This window comes from Musa acuminata, chromosome BXJ1-6, assembly GCF_036884655.1.
Source record: "Musa acuminata AAA Group cultivar baxijiao chromosome BXJ1-6, Cavendish_Baxijiao_AAA, whole genome shotgun sequence".
Classification (NCBI taxonomy): Eukaryota; Viridiplantae; Streptophyta; class Magnoliopsida; order Zingiberales; family Musaceae; genus Musa; species Musa acuminata.
In genome coordinates this window covers 38,636,999-38,655,158 of record NC_088332.1, presented here as the reverse complement: position 1 = coordinate 38,655,158, position 18,160 = coordinate 38,636,999, and the positions used below count along the sequence as shown (strand labels likewise).

At 42.8% G+C, this 18,160-nt stretch overlaps 3 protein-coding genes across 5 annotated transcripts; 1 reads left to right on the top strand and 2 right to left on the bottom strand.

Moving 5' to 3' along the window:
• The first annotated feature begins 3,030 nt into the window (after positions 1-3,030).
• Positions 3,031-6,279, top strand: LOC135580818 (probable pectinesterase 53). 3 transcript variants are annotated; one of them, XM_065188525.1, is made up of 5 exons: positions 3,031-3,896; positions 3,985-4,174; positions 4,256-4,462; positions 5,104-5,339; positions 5,481-5,979. In XM_065188525.1, exons 1-5 carry the CDS (start codon positions 3,544-3,546, stop codon positions 5,521-5,523), a joined length of 1,029 nt encoding a protein of 342 aa, XP_065044597.1. In that variant the 5' UTR covers positions 3,031-3,543; the 3' UTR covers positions 5,524-5,979. The 3 variants fall into 3 exon arrangements, with proteins under 3 accessions (XP_065044597.1, XP_065044595.1, XP_065044596.1); XM_065188524.1 differs by lacking the exon at positions 5,481-5,979 and adding an exon at positions 6,021-6,279 and having other exon boundaries at positions 3,053-3,896; XM_065188523.1 differs by lacking the exon at positions 5,481-5,979 and adding an exon at positions 6,021-6,279 and having other exon boundaries at positions 3,044-3,896; positions 3,985-4,462.
• A 2,324-nt stretch (positions 6,280-8,603) lies between these two features.
• On the bottom strand, positions 8,604-10,580 carry LOC103989803 (protein IQ-domain 26-like). Its single transcript, XM_009408749.3, has 3 exons — positions 9,967-10,580; positions 9,685-9,891; positions 8,604-9,603 (listed from the first exon to the last, which is right to left on the bottom strand). Exons 1-3 carry the CDS (start codon positions 10,546-10,548, stop codon positions 9,010-9,012), a joined length of 1,383 nt encoding a protein of 460 aa, XP_009407024.2. The 5' UTR covers positions 10,549-10,580; the 3' UTR covers positions 8,604-9,009.
• A 5,332-nt stretch (positions 10,581-15,912) lies between these two features.
• On the bottom strand, positions 15,913-16,374 carry LOC103989802 (uncharacterized). The gene has a single exon (XM_009408748.3). The coding sequence runs from the start codon at positions 16,372-16,374 to the stop codon at positions 15,913-15,915; it is 462 nt and encodes a 153-aa protein (XP_009407023.2).
• Between the last annotated feature and the right edge of the window lie 1,786 nt (positions 16,375-18,160).

Below are 18,160 nucleotides of genomic sequence, written 5' to 3'. Positions count from 1 at the left end.
CACATCCCTCACCATCTTCAATCAACCAACCACATCCGGCGTGCGTTAGCAAGAATAAAAAAAGGATTTCTTGATCGAATTCCAAAGGAAGAAGTACCGATGGTGGAGTGGTGACGGTGGACCTGCGATCGGCCCACCGGAAGTCTCTGTTTCAGCGAGGGTGTCAAGCCCGGACTGGCCTGGAGTGACCAATTTCTTCTGGATGAGCGTGTCGAGGTGGTGCTGGTCTTGCTCTGGTGGAACGTCATTGCCTCCGGCTTTGACGTGCTCGAGATGGCTTCTGCAGTCAGTCCTTTTCCGGCTTGATTCATCGGCACATCTTGAACCATCTGTGCGTAAGAACAGGGCATGAGGAAGAGACACAAGACATGATCTTAAATTCCAAACTGCGCATGGGCGTGAACATTAATGTGCTTCTCGGATGCGTCCCTGTCGACCGAACTCGCATCTACTTGCTCGGTGAGGGTGTATAGGCCGGAGTCGCTGCAAGTAATGAGATTCTCCTGTACGAGGTGCTCGAGACGGTAAAGGAAGACGTTGTCGTGCCCCGGCGCAGGGCTGTAGTTGGCCGCCTTGATGTGCTCGTTGATGGCTTCTGCGGTCAGTCCTTCCTCGCCGCCGTGATTCATCAGCACTTCCCTCACTATCTGCTCATTGTAAGTTCTTTTTCTTGTAGATTCTATACCATCGAACAGAGTCACGTATGTACATGAGTCGCAGCGAACCTCAATAGAATAGAGAGATTTCTTCGTATAGTTAGGAAAATCTTATCTTCTAGTTTAAAATGAATCGGATTTACTACAAAAATGAACATGTTATACTTTGTAAAACACAGTCCCGAGATCAGGACGAGTTCATATGCGGTCAGCCTATCTCACGTATCATAAGTTTATTCTCATCTGTGTGTTTTCTGCTGTAGGGTTTCATGAGGGTTGACTACAAATATTGATCATCTAAAGAGTGAAGGCAACAGAAACAAGTACACAGCAATCTCATTCATCACAACAATCGTGGTTACGATCTCATATTAGCCTCGTGACTGAGATGAATGAAATATATATCCACTTGTTCTTTATCTCTCGGACAACATTGGACGACGATGTGAGGCAAGAATCATAATGATCAGACCAACCATGCCATTGCATCCTGCAACTTTGGCTCCTTTGGCAAAGTAGTGGATGGGAAAAACCAAGCACTCTAAAGAACCCAACACTGGAATCCATTTGAGAGAGCTACCAGAAATGATGCTCCATCCTACTCCTGTTGGATTGGAAATAAAGATAGCATATCGAAAATGTCTATTCTCATTCTCATCTTTTCTTTTTCATGTGCCTTAGGAAATAGAAAGGCAAGACAAAGACTCCTCCTTTACGGACTTCTTTTGTATTTTTGTCCTCTTACTTGTTGGTAATTTTTCAGTATTATTAAGGACTGGAGTATATGACTTCGAATGGCACTGTATTTTCCTTGTCAGATCTTATGAACCTCGTCCGATAACTGGGAATGATGTTATCTGGTTGGCCTCTCCAATTACTGAAAGAGATGGAAGACTATTTTTGATGAAAATGGTGGAAAGGAGTGGTAACAACACGACAACAAGGAATGTTGATCACACAAACATAACATGTGATGATATTTGGCATGTAGTAGAATATCTGATGACATAATATTAGATATGCTTTACATGTTGTGATTCTTTCCTAGATCTCCTCTAGAATGTCATTAGTCTCATGCGCTATCGATCGTCACCACTAGGTATGTCTTCCGAAAAGATAACACAGTCGGAAGAGAGAAAAACCAGACGAGAGCGAAGTTGAAGATAGCACTTCACAAAAGTCGAACGGAATGATAGTAAATTAAAGATAGCACTTCATAGAGGTCGGAAGCGATGCCTGAATCTTCTTTAGAATGCCACCGGTCTCGTGTGTCATCGATGTCGTCTGGAAGGATAGAATAGTCGAAGGGGAGAAAAGACCTTTTATCGATGCTACCGAAGTTACCATTCTCCTCCTATGAAATTAATAATTTGAAACAAATGAGGATGATAAAATTAATTTTTTATCCTTTTTATTCATCCCCTTTTTACACGTGATATATGCGATTTTCTTTTGTCGATAAAGTTAACAACGTGAGGCGAATTGGGGTTCAATATTTCACCTTTATAAGTATAAGGATCTTAATATAACTCTTTAAAATTAGAGATCATGATACTAAATATAATTAACCATAAGAGGTAATAAATATATAATTTAACCTTAGAATCATTGATTATTATTTATTTAACAAAATAAAAAAAAATAACTATTAGTTATTATTTGTAGTTACTAACGGACCAAAATATATTTGAATTATGTAATTTAAATTACTAACAATGGTAATTGATCCAAAAAAAAATCGATTATAATTCAATTTGTGATGAAAAGTTCATATTCTTTTCTTACTACACCCAAATTTAATTAATGGATAATTAATTTAGTTCAAGTTATTGGATAGGCTTACTCTGTTGTCATCTACTAATCACAGTGGATAAGGCACCCATTAAAATTTGGTCATTAACTATCCCCTAAAGCTAACTTTCGTATCTAATTATCAGTGGTCACTCTAATTCGACCTAATTTTTAGATTTCTTTTAGTCAAAAAGAAGAAAAAATAATATAAAATTTTCAGACACACATCCCACACTGCACACCACTGAGACAACTTATTATAATATGATCATGAAGTGCCACTGGCTCTGTCACAGTGCAAGCACAATGGCTCGTAAGACCCAACCGCATAAGCTAGTGGTTCGGATGCTCTCGTGTCGGCTTCCGCCCGCCACCTCCTTGCCTTTACCCGCACCACCACTGCCGTGTGACGACATGGCCACAAGCAACAACAAGCACACATCATCACCAACACTTGCCGAGTCTCACGACCTGCATCTAAACAAATCGACAACCACCACCCCACCGAGCTCACGTACTCTCCCTCCTCTGTTTCGGGCTGGGGTTGTCGTGGATGCATGCCCACCTTCTCAGTGCTTGTGGCGAGAGATGAAAGGGGAAGCACATGAGCTCATGCCATAGATAGTTCTTGGCAGGTCAGAGGGAGATCACGGGCTGCTACAGAAGCAGCAGCAGAACGGGCAAGAAGGAAACAGTAACGTCGGCGACATACAGTAGCATTTGGAATATATTAGGGACATTCTTAGCTCCGTAAACAATCACGAGCAGGAGAATAGAACAAGAAGAGAACAAAAGCAAATCCAAATCCCGGACACAAATCGAACCACCAACTTCCCTTTTTCTCTCTATCTCTTCTTCTTCTTCTTCTTTTTGGCTAAGGGATCGACGAGGACCAACGCCACTACATAGATGTGCTTAAAAGAAGCACCCTAACTGCGTCGAGGGATCACCTGTGAACCCTCTCTCTCTGCCTCTGCTCCTTTTATTTCCCAGTGGAACAACCCGTGATCTCTCTTAAATTCTTCCCCTCTCCTCCTCCTACTTCTCTCCCCTGCAGACACATTCCCAGCGTCGTCACTTCCCTTCCCTGATCGCAATGTTCAGGTTCCAGTCCGTGGCATTCATCATAATCCTTCTGGTGCTGGTAGACTCCGGCAAGGTGCACTGCCACACCAAGGGACTCCGGCCGGGGCGCCGAGCGCCGCCGCCGGTGAACTCCACGAGCGCCGGGATGGTGGAACAGCAGTTCATGCGGTGGGTCAGGTTGGTCGGCGGCCTCCGGCACAGCGTCTTCGGCAGGGCGCTGAACAAGGCGTTCCCCTCATACACGCTCACCGTCGATAAGAACCCGTCGGTCGGGGACTTCACGACGATCCAGGAGGCCGTCGACTCGCTTCCTCTGATCAATCTGGTGAGGGTTGTGATCAAGGTCACTGCCGGCACGTACACGTGAGTGACGTTCTTGAGCTCACCGTTTTCCTCGTGTAAGCTTTCGTGGATGGAATGAGCACCCACCGGTTGTCTGTTCGTGAATCAGGGAGAAGGTGAACGTGTCACCGATGAGAGCCTTCATCACCATCCAAGGAGCAGGAGCAGACAAGACGGTGGTTCAGTGGGGTGACACAGCTGAAACACTCGGGCCAAAGAAGCAGCCCATTGGGACCTTCAATTCAGCCACCTTCGCCGTCAATGCTCCTTATTTCATCGCAAGGAACATCACTTTCAAGGTATGTGTTTCGTGTTCCATCAGAATGGAGTTTGTGTGGCGTCCTGATCCTGTTCTCTTGCTTGCTTTGTTGGGGTTTCAGAACACCACCCCTGTACCACCGCCAGGGGCGATGGGAAAGCAGGCGGTGTCGCTGAGGATATCAGGAGACACAGCAGCCTTTGTGGGATGCAAGTTTCTGGGGGCGCAGGACACGCTCTATGATCACGTTGGCAGGCATTACTACAAGGACTGCTACATCGAGGGCTCCGTGGATTTCATCTTTGGAAATGCTCTCTCCCTCTACGAGGTCAGCCATCCGATCTAATCCCCTCCCTTTACCTCCATGGAGTCGTCCTCCGATGTTCTAGCCTGCGACTCCAAGCAGGGTTGAATCACTTATTGGCTTTTTTTATTGGTGCTGTGGCATTGGAGTTGGGTGCCAACTAGATGCCACATCACCCCTGGTTGTGCCATCGTATCCCTCCTCCACGGAGTGGCAACCGACACCATCCTCTGTAGCAGCCGCTGCCGCTGCCGGCAACTTTAACTCGTGCTGAGAGTCTCTGCTCCAAACAGGGACAGCACCCGCCAATAATTAGTCCTAACAAGGCGGGGCGCATGGCTTACAAACCTGGCTTTATCTCGGTGCTTGGCACTGCTTTGTCCTCTTAACACTGAAACGCTTGCTTGCGCCCGTAAACATCAAGTTGGAATCGGGCTTTTCACCGCGGCACGCGGATGTGTTAGCTTTGCGTGCAACCTTGTGCTTGTCACGTTGCACAAAGAGGGCAGCGACCGGTCGTTGGGACGAACAGGTGGCGGGTGGCGCCTAGGAACAGGCACCGCTGCGCCTCAGGATTCGGTTCACATGTCGAAGAGGAAGAGGTTCTGATACTGTGTTTTTGTTTTCTGTTGTTGTCTTGCTGTTGCTGGGGGGCCGCGAACCAGGGGTGTCATGTGCACGCCATAGCGCAGAACTACGGAGCCTTGACGGCGCAGAACCGGATGAGCCTGTTGGAGGACACGGGGTTCTCGTTCGTGAACTGCAAGGTGACGGGGTCGGGGGCGCTGTACCTTGGCCGGGCGTGGGGAACCTTCTCCAGAGTCATCTTCGCCTACACTTACATGGACGACATCATACTCCCCCGAGGGTGGTACAATTGGGGAGACCCCAACAGAGAAATGTAAGCCCTTGCTTCCTCGTTTGTTTTACTTTCGTTCTACTTTTTCAATTGATTTCTTTGTTACTTAGATTCATTAATTCGTGAGAGAGAGAGAGAGAGAGATGGGGACGAAGGACTGATCAAAGCTGCGTTTGCCCACAGGGTGTTCGACGTAAAGCATTTACATATCTTAGGTCAAAATTGATGCCTTGTACTTGTTGAACCTCATGTACGTCCACCACCCGTAGTGATACATCGCTTTTGTGGATCTGTCCACTGACAACCGGGTGGAATCGTCCGATGAAGTACAGCCTACACCACACGGGTTTTGCTCAGAACTCTCAGTCCTGCAGTCTGAGTCGGAATCAAACACAGAAACATCGAAATTATTCATCCAAATGATAGAACATATCGATTGTGATGCAAGGGGCCTCCTGTTTGATGAAATGCACCACAGTTAAAACCGGTCCCCTCTATGGGCCGGCCTTTGAACATGCGTCCTCAAGCCTTTATCTGTAGCTTTTCCGAGGTGTGCAATGCTTTATTAGCCACCTAGAAATCCACGTCCTTCTCCTTTTTCTCCAGTGCTCTCAGACGTGTATCGCACTTGCTTCCCTGAATCCCTGTTTGAGACTCGCAGATTGGATCAGTCTTGTATTACAAGCGTGAAATGATCGGTGTTTCGTGTTGATTTCATGGCAGGACCGTGTTCTATGGACAATACAAGTGCACGGGCCCAGGGGCGAGCTACGCAGGAAGGGTGTCATGGTCGAGAGAGCTCACGGACGAGGAAGCCAAGCCGTTCATTTCCATGAGCTTCATTGATGGGTCTGAGTGGATCAAACTGTGATCATCTTCCTTCATCAGCACTTGTTGTCTCTCCCCTCGTCATAGGTGTTCACAAAACAAAAAAATCTTCCGTGATTCTTCAAATAAAATTAATTTTCTTTTCTTCCGGTTTTATCGTATTCTGACGTCACTGCGTGGCATTATTGACGTATTTTCTTCTGATTAAGATTATCAAAAACATTTAATAATTAAACGTCAATTCTGAAATTAAAATATTTTCAAATTTTAAATAAACAAGTGAAATAAAATTAACACAGCAGATAATAAAATAAGAATAAAGAATAAATTTATGATTGACGTCTCCCCCGTGCTAAAATTAGGGTTCCCGATCCCGACCTCGGAGTTCACATCCTCCGATTTCTCCTCTTTCATATTCCGGTCGTTGTATCGAAGGCACGAGGCTACTCCCTCTCTGCGCACGCGATCGAAGGCATGGAAGCGCTTGTAGGAGATCGATAAAAAGGTTGGACAAAACCCCATCTTATTTTATTAGTTGTCTATGCGTTTTAGATGAATCCTACGAAACATGAAGTTATGATTGATGTTTGAATAGACACAATGGGGATGAGAAGTAACAATTGTAGGTTATATTAAATGGCCGGAAGGATGCCAGAAATTTGCATCAACAGAGAACAAATATTTGTAAGAGAGCAAGAATCCAAGTTTGATGGTCACATCGATACTGCCAAATTGAAGAAACTTGGTTTGATTGAGTCATATATGAGGACATTGTCCAATTAATTCAAAGCTAAGTCTCCATTGGTGCCCTCCTCCTATTCAATTTTCGTATGGACTCAGAGACTTTGACAAAACAAGCAGAGATTGAGTTTCTTTTCTTTTTTTCGTCTATCTTATCTTCTTGACTTGTTAGCTGGATAATCATGATGCATCAGATAAGACAACATAGGTTACTCTTGGTGCCAGATTTAAATGATGGGAAGTTATATATCCAAAATAACACTAGTACATGTTGGTATTAGTTGTGCAAAGGGATCTGCAAGCAAAGGTGGGGAATGAGATTGTGGTTAGTTCTCGAGTTGTATATCTTGGTGCAGAACTTACAGGTTGAAACTTGACAAATGATGAAGAGAAATGCACACAAGAGATGCATAAAAGCCAACTTAAATGCTTTAAATTAAAATTGGAGAATAAAGATTAACAAAATAGATAGAAAAACCTGGTTCTCTGATTATATCATTGTTCCTCCATCCACTGAAGAAACCTTGCAGCTGCAAATTCAACTTCCATTTCCTTTTTATGAGACTAAAAAATTGTAGAACAACCTTTGGTTTAGACTTGCATGCGAAAGATAGGATTAATGGTTGTTTCTGGCAGAAATTCAATCTTTTTTGTGGTTGGATTTTGAGCTTTGCTGTGGTAAATGTAAGTTCTCTTCTCAAGTTTACAATTTTTGTGCACTTGTTGTCATATTATTATTGAATAGTTCTTCAAAGATCAGCTGACACATCCTTTGTACCTTAATCGTATCAGCCTCATTTATTATCTAGTGCATTTTATGTCCATTATTCACATCATTCATGTGATCGAATGTCCTTGTCATCCTTGAAAAGGACATGACTGCATCACAGCATAAAAGTGCTTCCGACCACCTTTGTAAAATGTTTGGCAGTAAATTCATGTTCTACATTTACTCCTAATCACATGACATCAGTATATGAAGTATGCCATTAATCTAACTCATAGTAGAGTAAATAATAAACAAGTTCTTTACTTGCAGGAGCAAAGCTGAATGCACTGCTCATCCTCAAAATCTAGCATTGTTGGGAGCCCTTGTGCAGCAAGTCACCCCATTATGTGATAGATGAAGTTGGTATGGTGATTTAGGTGATCAAGTTTTTCATGTTTTATTGATTTTATTCATCTGTAAGTCCAGCATATTCTGAATGTGGTATTTTACTTCCAAGTTCATATATCACAATATTGACATGACTTCCCCTTTCATTACCTTTTTTTTTTATCCTCTGCTGATAATAAAATTATGTTTTAGTGCCTAAAAGTATGTTATCTCTCATGCATAAAGCCTAGTATCTCTCTGAATTAACTGAATATGATTAAATTGTAGTATTGAAATTTATTTTCTCATTGTAAACTTGTAAAAGATTTATGAAATATGTCATGGTAGATTCTGCCTGGCACTTGTTCCTACCCAGCAATTGCATACCATGCCTGCCTGCACACTTCTTCTTGGGCTTGGAATTTGTGCTCAATCTGAAAATGGTTTAAGGAAAAAGATGGCTAGTTGATCAGTCCTTAGAGAGAGATTTAGCAGAGAACTTGTTCTTAGTTTATTCAGACAAATCCATTTTCTAGTTGCTCCTATGTTACTTGTGCTAACATGATAACCCTACCCTACCAGGTACTTCAATGTCCCTGTCCTTGCAAGACAATATTCTGGTTCCTGTCCCAGTTTTTTGTTCCATGGCCACACATTTGGCATGTGTTCATTTACACTTGGCTGGCATTTATAATCAAGGATTGATGAATAAAGTTCCTTGTAAAACCAAGGATGCTAAATGAAACTTAAAAGAAAAGAACTTGATGAGGACATCAAGGCAGAAAGCTACTGGGCATGTTTTGACAGCTTACTCTTTCGACAAGATTGAATGGCATGTTAATATAGATTCACACAAAAGAAGATTGGAGTTGAAGATACAGCAGATTTAAATCAGACTAGGAGAATCTACACATCCCTTCCTCCACTTTGTCACAATTTACTGGTAAGGAAGAGTTTAGGGAACACAGATTCTGTCTGGTCTTGGATCCTCATTTACATTTCTAAGAGAAGCTCTCATGAAGCAGCTGCTCTGTTTCTACCACTGATTCACCACATGCAATCTATGTAGTGATCCCTGGCTGCTTTCCTCAATGTCTTAGCAGACCTATCAAGCTTCCCAACCGTTCCATTGTAGAGGTTATACGCATTATGTGCTCGTAAGGGAGACCTTGTCCTCGACTCGGTCTCGCTTGCGAGGACCTTCTTCTTCCTCGGGCTGGCGGCCTTCTCCGGCCTCTGCTTTGGCGTGCTTTGTGGCCTCACCTTCGCCGCAAAGGACGACGTGTTTGCCATGTAGTTTGGACAGCTTGAGGGGCTCGGGGTTTGCCGTGGAACCATATCGGCGGTCGTGCTCGTCGCCGGCGTTTCTGGCCTGAGGCGAGGAGTGTTTTGTGCCGTCTTGGAGTTGGGGGATTTGTCAGGGTTTCGGCAGCTGGAAATGGAGAGTCGAGATGGAACCTTGTATGGGAGTGGAGAGGAAATTGGTACCATAGATTCGTCGAAGTTAGAACTTGTTCTCCGGAACGACTTGGACCTGAGTTGGTAAGTGTCCATCTCCAGTATCTTTGGACTTGCATCCAAGTCATTGCTCTGTTCTAATCCGATGTGCCTGCACCTATCGCCTCTGTTATCGAACCTTCCCTGCGAAGAAGAATGTGCAAAGATGATGGCGCTTGTTGATGGAAGACGAAGCATAGATGTGTTTCGAGGATTCCGTCTTACAAAGGATGTCCGATGGCAGAATTCTGCATCGAATCTTCGACTTTGGTGGGGCAGAACACGAGCTTCTCGAGGCCTAACAACAGCTTGAGCTCTTACGAGAGCTTGTAGTCTGCGGAGGGTTATGGCTGCTTGCTTTCTCACGAGGCAGCCTCTTACCAGAGCCTGCAGCTTCACCAAGCCTTTGAGTGCTCGAAGAGCTTTCTTTGCCTGTCCAATGACAGCCTCAAGAAATGATGATGAAAGGAGGATTCTGTTGGCAAAGACCACTAGATTTAGCCTTACCAAGTGGCATCTGAAGGCAGTCTGGATCTTGACAGCAGCCCACCACTGGTAGCTGCTACAGGGCGTTGCTCCTCCTCTGCCCAGGCCCTTCAGCCGCACCATCGCTGCCTGAGCTGCCGTCGCGGCCACATTGGCAGCTGCTGCAGTGGCTACCGCCACCGCCATGGCGTGCTTGCTCTCCTCCTCGGTGTCGTCGTAGAACGACCTCAACCACGCCGCCTCCGTCGCTGACACGGGACTGCTACACATGCTTTCCGCTTGCCGTGGTCTGGCAAAGCTCCACCGCATCCTATCTTTCATTTCGTAGCCATTGGTGCTGGCAGTGTCCTTGTGGACCTTCGGATCCTTCTTCCTCCCAAGAAGGCTCCTCAGCCACCTAGTAGCCCTGCCCATTACCGAGGAGCTCCTGCAGAGAGAGAGAGAGAGAGAGAGAGAATCTAAAGTTACAAGTTCGTTTCGTGTCCTCCAGTGATCTCCACTCAGATTTATCAGCACAAATGGCGGTAACATAGAGGTTTTGCCCAGGGAAAGAGCAGAGAGGGCAACGAGGGACCGTCTCAAACATGAGGAAGGGGAAAACATTTTTACTACGTCCTCTCTCTGCCATCATCAATGGGTTGTTCCTTTCTCGCGGTAGCCTTCATCTTCGACTGCTACACAACACTACTACATACAATGGACGTGTGAAACGCACCTCGAAGAACGTAAAAGCGTGGATCTTTCTTCTCTGCTTAGCAGGCAATGCTTCGTACGATGACAAAGATAAGCGACAGCAAGTAATAAAACTAAGCCCAATGCTTACGACTATGTCGGAGCTTTAGATGTGGCTACCACGGCAAGTCTCTGTCATTTCTGCAGCTGTCGATCTCCTCGGAAAAGATACATACACATCACTCGACTTCTTGCAGGAAGCAAATAATCACGGTAAAGAACAGGGAAGCAAACGAGCGATCCGCTACCGTAGGTCTTATACACACCTCGGTCATGAAGCAAACGAATGAGCCGTACTTGTCTCCCCCATCACTTAATGCTTCCTTCCTTTGGCTCTCTTCTTAAGAGCCATAGAGGAAAGCAAAAGAAAAAGATCCTGGGTTTGGTGAACCGTATCTTACCCTTTTTGGCGTCACAGTCCTTGTCGTCAGGCCTCTCGCTCGCAGAGCTCTCTCTCTCAGATCATAAGGTTTGGTCAAAGAGGTCGCCGGCTTGGCAGCAGTAAAGGCCCCAAGGAAGGAGTAGTTCACTAGTAACTACAGGGCCACCGGCGATGTGATACCGTGGTGCAGAGTAAACGTACTTGGACGGGGAGAAGAGAAGGGAAACGTTGGATATGACTACAATTAGGTGCTTTAGAGTCTCGATGCACTGGTGACGATGATGTAACGCAGAGGAACACGGAAGTGCGTGCTCCCACGAAGGCAATTGCAAATCCCAAAATGCGGAGTCGAAGTTTAGCCTCTTGCGGAAGAGACTGCTACGCAGACACTTCCGTCTCCTGCGAGGTGACGAGACCGAAGACACTTGAGCTTAAATATCACGGACGGAGCACGTGCAAAGACGTGGGTTTTCACAGGGTAGGTTCCATTGGCTGCCGCCATGCATCTGATACGCATTCACTCCGCTATGTCATCTACAGAACAAGGGATCCAAAGGAAGCTTAATCTATTGCTCGGACTCAGCTGGACTGGTCCAACCACAACAAGCTTGGGATGCGTGAAGCCGGTGTTTCTCTCATGCTTTCGTGTCAGATGATATTTCGAACTGAAGACGAGCTTATCATTGGCGCTGTTCGGGTAATCGCGCCAGAGACGTGAGTAGCTTACCTTTAATGGTGGGCGGTGATGCTAATACTTTGGTCAACGAGGATGGGATCAAAGAAGTCGTCTTCTTCTTTCTCTTCCAAGCTACAAGGAGTTGACGTAAGTAGAGGCACATGACCGCATCAATGACTTCAGAAACAGATGCCTGGATCGTGGAGGGCAGCAGAGTTCGAACTGGTACTCTGCTGGAAGAAGAACTTCCCGGGACAAGAAGCATCAACTCACTGTGTTTCCACAGTGGTATGTCTGTAGGAGAGTAGCGAGTCACTGTATGGTTGAGAGATGGCGACGAGGGATCACATCATTGGAACTGTGGAATCGAACAGTTCGATGTACAGTGAAGCATAGAATCTCATCAGGGGAATTCCCCCTAATGATTTGGAGGGAACATAAATCGATGAACTCAACAGCACATCATCGATTGATGTTGTCGTGACATGGATCACTCCCAACATAATGGTCGGTCTTTAAGGCGATTCAGAAGACTATAAATGGTGTAAAAGATGATCGATTTGAATTAGTTTTCACCTTCGAGGAGAATTCTGTCGGATACTTTTTAGCACTCTTATTATTCTGCAAAATTCAATTTGGAGCATATTTTGTCGTCAGAAGAGCACATCGATTCGATTTAACTTGCATAGGATTGCCGAACAAATTTGACTTGTACAATGTATATTCAAGATTTATAGTCTCAATTTACGACACCAAGGCATGCATGTAAGATATTTAGCTATAAAACATTACAAATGCGAGCAAAATGCATATATATCACCATAAAAAGAAAGGAGTTTTAGCATTTATATGATGCAACGTTATCATATGTAAGAGCTCAGTCGCAAGCTTCAGATTACCTCTAATTCACATGTGGCGCCAACAACACCTATATCCATCCATGCAGCACTTAGAATCGTACATGTGTCTCGATTCTATCATCGTAAATTATGTCCAAGTGCAATGGCATTCTGGTAAAATTTTTATAGTCTCCAATAAATAAAATCGTATATTTATTTTTATTTTCAAGTAAATATTGCTAATAAGCTTAGGCATTATATATATAAAAAGCTCTTAATAATGGTATTTTATCATATGGTACCCCATGTGCCTCTTTTTTTTTTTTTTCTAAAATACCTAATGTGTCCGATTCAATAAATCACGTCGATCAATTTTATTGAACCGGGTGACCTAATTCAAACTTGACTAATCCAAGGGTTAGTTTGGTTCGGTCGAGATTACGATCGGGTTGGATCTAGCAAAACGGATCAAGTCCGGTTTGAGATTATGTGGATTTGAATCAAAAGACAAAGAGGGGTTGCACTGAACGAGTGTAACCCTAGTGTAGGTGACAATGACGATCAACGCTCCTTTACAATGGTGGCAAACTTCTTTGCTTCTCTCCATGATGAGCAATGACGGTGGTGGACTCCGTTACTCCTCTCTGGCAACTAGTGTCGATGACATCCTCTCCTCTTTGGCATCGACTTCTCTATAGCGGCTTCATTGGTAACATCACTAAGCAGCAACAACCTCCTCTCCTCTCCAATTAGAAATGACAACATCACATCACCAAGCACAAAAATAGGTTTTATAGTGAGGAAAAAAAAATCTTTATATTACCTTATATATTACAATAATCAAAAGGCTTTTTATTTATATGGAAAATATTCAATCTGAATTTTGTATGAACTGTTCATTCGTGTTAGTAAATGAAAGATGCAATAGGTGATGAGAATACAGCAACACTGTAGCTTCCAAAAATCATGCAAATTTTGGTAATTATTAATCTTGATTTTTTACATTATCTACTAAATTTTTAATTACCTTACTTCACGCTATAACCTTAGCTTCTTCCAAGCATTTTAATGCTAATGTAAATGTTTACTTGTGTGATTTGTCATCGAAAGCTAAATGTGTTTCCACCCTTCAATGAGTAGATGACTAATTATCTAAATAGGATACTTTTGGTTAAATCTATGATCGAGAATAACTCAAGTAAAATTTGAGTGTAACTTAATAATTTTTTACTAAATCTATCAAAACTCTTTTATAAATCCTAATATGATTCTAGTATATTTAATGTTATTTTTTTAATTTATTTTGATTTTAGGATGATAATTATCCAAATAGGAGATTTGTATTTTGAATTTATGATCGAGTGTCATTAAGTGTAACTCAAATTTTTTTTATCAAACATATCCAAACTGTTTTGTAAATATTTTAACATGATTATAGTGTATTTAGTATCAATTTTTATTATTTTAGGATGATTAATTATCTAAATATGGGATTTATATTTTGAATCTATGATCAAGTATAACTTAAGTATAACGGAGTATAACAAGAAATGCAACTTAATAATTTTTTACTAAATATATCCAAACTTCATTATAAATATCCTAGCATTGATTCTAGTATATTTAGTATCATTTTTTTATATCTTATTATTTCAGGATGATTAATTGTCCAAATAAGGGATTTGTGTTTTGAATATTAAATCGAGTGTAACTCAAAAAAATTTTACCAAACCAATTGAAGCTCCTTTATAAATATCATAATATGATTCTAGAATATTTAGTTTCACTTTTTCTAACTTCTTTTAATTTTTAGATGATTTCTGTTCAAATATAGGATTTATGTTTTGAATATGTGATTGAGTAAGTATTACTTAAGAAAATTTCACCAAACTTATCTAAACTTCTCTATAACTATCGTAACATGATTCTAATATATTTAGCATTATTTTTATTTTAAAATAATTTTAGAAATTAAATTATTCAAAATGGTATTATAGTTTAGGCAATATTATTACCTGGTCTAGGTCAGTACCATCGCCCATAGTCAGTAGACCATTGGATATAGATGGTACCATCACCATTAGGTTGTGTTATGCTATGATCGAGTATAACACTAACTAGCGGGAAGGTGATGGCGACGTCCTACCCTGTCGATGATGTCCTAACCTAGCGATGTTGATCGCGACCATTGAGGCCCATGGAGAAGGCAAGGCCAACCTCCTACCCTAGCAACGATGATCGCGACCACTAACACTCACCAAGATAGCGACAATGACCTCCTACCTCGTCGACGAAGGCCACTCTAATCACCAAGGCCCAACGGAAAGGCGACGACTATGACTCCTTTGACCGCTATGTTGGGTGACGATGTTCTTGATGCTAACGGTGATCATGACTAATGACAAAAAAGGTCAACTACAGTGACCTCTTTGACATTCCTATTACATTTGTCAAATAGGGTTTAGGGATGTAATTCAAGAAAAAAACAAGGGACAATCTAAACCCAAATTGAACAAATCAAATATTAATTTATTTTGAACTGATCTAGTTTGGTTCATATCATACAAATCAGTTCAGTCAAAAAGATTCATCAACGAATATTTTGATTTTATGAAGGATACTTCGATTATATCATGAAAAAAAAAGTACCTTTGATAAAAATTAAATATGAGGGATAAAACCCCGTTATCATAGAAAGCTTTTCTAAGTAAATTGCACTTTGTCATTAGCAAATCCAAGATTTATTTATTATATTCGTAAAAAAGAAGGAAAAACAAAAAATAAATTTCAGGCTTCATCATAAACTATTACAGTCTCACTTCATAGACACAGCATAGCTTCCACTGTCATCCAGTTCTAGGATCCGGACATCTAGCGAGAGAAAGCTTATATTAAATTTGATAGAGAAAATTCCTCTATTCTGTTGAGGAAAATCCTTTCTAGAAGGAACATGTTAATGTATCGAAGTATTTTCATTTCTTTAATAAATTTTTTTTAATAATTAATCTTATCTTCTATCATATTATTTTCATCAAAACTTAGGGCAGTGATTTACATATATGTCGATCCACAAGTCTGACAACCTTGCATTCGTAAATGAAGAAGGTCTTTTGCTCATGAATTAATGATAAAGAATACGGCGCCGCTCGAGAGCCAAATAAACAGACAGCCGATGCAGTCGAAACTGTGTGCGCCACCACAATAGTTGTTGGGAGACCACCGATTAGCATTTGCTGAAGCATTCGATCGTATCCATGGCACGATGAAACAATAAAAATATGCTACAGAATTGTCAAACGAAGACTCGGTAGCACACAGATGGAACACGAAAACCTCGATCAACCGAGGTGCGTTCCGGCGAGGATCGAGTTCGCGGCCGCGATCAGATGGAAGGATATAAACATGGCAGAGGTGGGCACGCTCAACACGAGGACGGCCATCATCCCGATGGCCACGCCCGGCCGTGTGCCCATCAGCAGCGTCTGCAACAAGCACAGGATCTCGCACACGTCGGCGTGGTAGCTGGTGTAGTACCTCTTCTCCCAGTCCATCCATCCCGACGGCGCCTCGTAATTGCTCTCCGCCATCTTCATCTCGTGGATCCTCTTCCTCAGCACGATCATGCTCCGGTCCACCAGCCCGCCGCCGCTGTACTGCCAACAGCAGGCGCGTCTCCTCGATGCGGCGGATCGGATCGAACTCGGCCAGTTTGGAACCCCCGGTCCGGCCTGCCGGCTCGGAAGTCGGGCCGGGAACGACGAAGGGTGGTGGGATGGGTGGGAGACGGAGGAAGCATACATTGCGCTCGTTGTGAAGAAGGCGTCGGGAGATCGGGTGGATTTATAACAGAGGCGGCGGCATGTGAAACGGAATCTTGGGCGGGTAATTAACGGTCGACAGCCAGTGGGCAACGGGCACGTGTCGGCTGCGTATCATCTTCGAGCGGGACAACGGCGAGTCGTATGGGGAACCCAACGAGGACGTTAACGCGTGGCGTTGTCGCCTCACCGATCGGCGATTTGAATTGGGTTTCTGTTTTCTTCCTTCCAAAGGCCAGAGGAAGTCATGAGGTAGCTTCCGTTAATGGATCACGACAACGAGATCATCATCGGCTGTCACGCCGCATCGGATGGCTTCAGTCGTGGAACTCTACGTCGATTCGAGTTCCTTGGCGTGCGCTGCCGTGAAGGACGGAGCTCACTCGCTGCCCTGAGTGGAAACCGCTAATCTTGTCCGCGACCGTGAGCCCAGAAACTGCGTTCCGGCGAGGACTGCGAGGAGAAAGAAACGCATCGTGAAGGCACGTCGGTGACACTCCGTCGCAGGCTGAGCCAAGTGCTGGCCAGCTGAACTCTTCGATGGCGAACGTAAGGATTTATCTCAATTCGAGTTGCCTTCAAAATATAATTTCTTTTACGTAGTAGCCTCAATTCGAGTTTCGAAGATTACATGCGAACATAAAAGTATATCGTTTCAACATTGATAAATATATTTCAAAATTAATTATTTTTAATATTTTGATCTCAATTTTGTGCCACAGTACTACACTAATCAAATTTGGCAATCATACATTTTTTTGGAAAAAAAAATAAAATAAAAGTCAAAATATAATTTGACCAATACAGAGAATCAAAAGTTTGGATGCTTCTTAGCGAATTAAGACAAATTTATCATCAACCCTTGTGATGCATGGCAAGTCAAATACTGTGCCTGTTCAAGAAAATGAAAGCTTGTAGAAAAACTAACCATATAGAAGTCCATGATTGACCGACCACCCGCAGTCTGTCCACAACTTGTAGTACAGTTTCTAGAATTGAAAACGAACCGATATAACCCATAATTGTTAAGAAATATTACCTTTATAGTATCGCATGAGGAAGAAATAAGTACTGATAGGGAATATTTCAATAATAAACGACTTAACATATGTCTTTGAAAATATCCAACCTGGCGGACGATGTATGACCAACTCTATGTTATCAGGATTATATGGTTCGACATCACATAACGAGGGTCCGAACATGTCCACCCAAATTGTTAGGAACATACTCACCCGTACGATCACATCAAATAAGATATCGACAGCCATCAATAGCCCATGTACCCTCAGGTTGACTCCGTAGGTATAAATACCGACTCCGTAATCCAAAAAAAAGATCAAACTCTTTACATAAAAAAACCTACTAACTAACTTAAGCATTAGAGGGGTTGAGTTAAGAATTTCCTTCGCAATATCGATCTATCACGTAGGAATACAGTATAGATGAAACGATTCAAGTTCTATCTCGACCATAAAAATGCTTTTGAGACATGGACGACGTTACACAATCGGATCTTTTGAGACAAGATCTACAAGGATGACGTTACGCTTTTGAGACAAGATCAAACTGTATTATTCCCTAAGCTACGATATAAACGTACATAATATCAGGTACCGGTAAGAAAAAAAAAGGGAAATATAATTGTGAGACACCTATGATTGTTAAATTAAAACATAAGTTATTTTTCTTTGTCAGTTAAAGTAATATACAACTAATATGTTGTTACTTAGCATATCCAATGACAGGCATGTAGAGAGTTTGAAAA

Bases quoted from the DNA above. Each gene is read 5' to 3' on its own strand.
- LOC135580818 (XM_065188523.1), top strand. From the start codon at position 3,544: ATGTTCAGGTTCCAGTCCGTGGCATTCATCATAATCCTTCTGGTGCTG. The intron at 4,463-5,103 runs GTCAGCCATCCG...GCCGCGAACCAG, and splicing joins ATGCTCTCTCCCTCTACGAG to GGGTGTCATGTGCACGCCAT. The intron at 5,340-6,020 runs GTAAGCCCTTGC...ATTTCATGGCAG, and splicing joins GGAGACCCCAACAGAGAAAT to GACCGTGTTCTATGGACAAT.
- LOC103989803 (XM_009408749.3), bottom strand. From the start codon at position 10,548: ATGTTTTCCCCTTCCTCATGTTTGAGACGGTCCCTCGTTGCCCTCTCT. The intron at 9,892-9,966 runs GTAAGGCTAAAT...GTCATTGGACAG, and splicing joins CTGCCTTCAGATGCCACTTG to GCAAAGAAAGCTCTTCGAGC. The intron at 9,604-9,684 runs GTAAGACGGAAT...TCTTCTTCGCAG, and splicing joins TCTGCCATCGGACATCCTTT to GGAAGGTTCGATAACAGAGG.
- LOC103989802 (XM_009408748.3), bottom strand. From the start codon at position 16,374: ATGTATGCTTCCTCCGTCTCCCACCCATCCCACCACCCTTCGTCGTTC.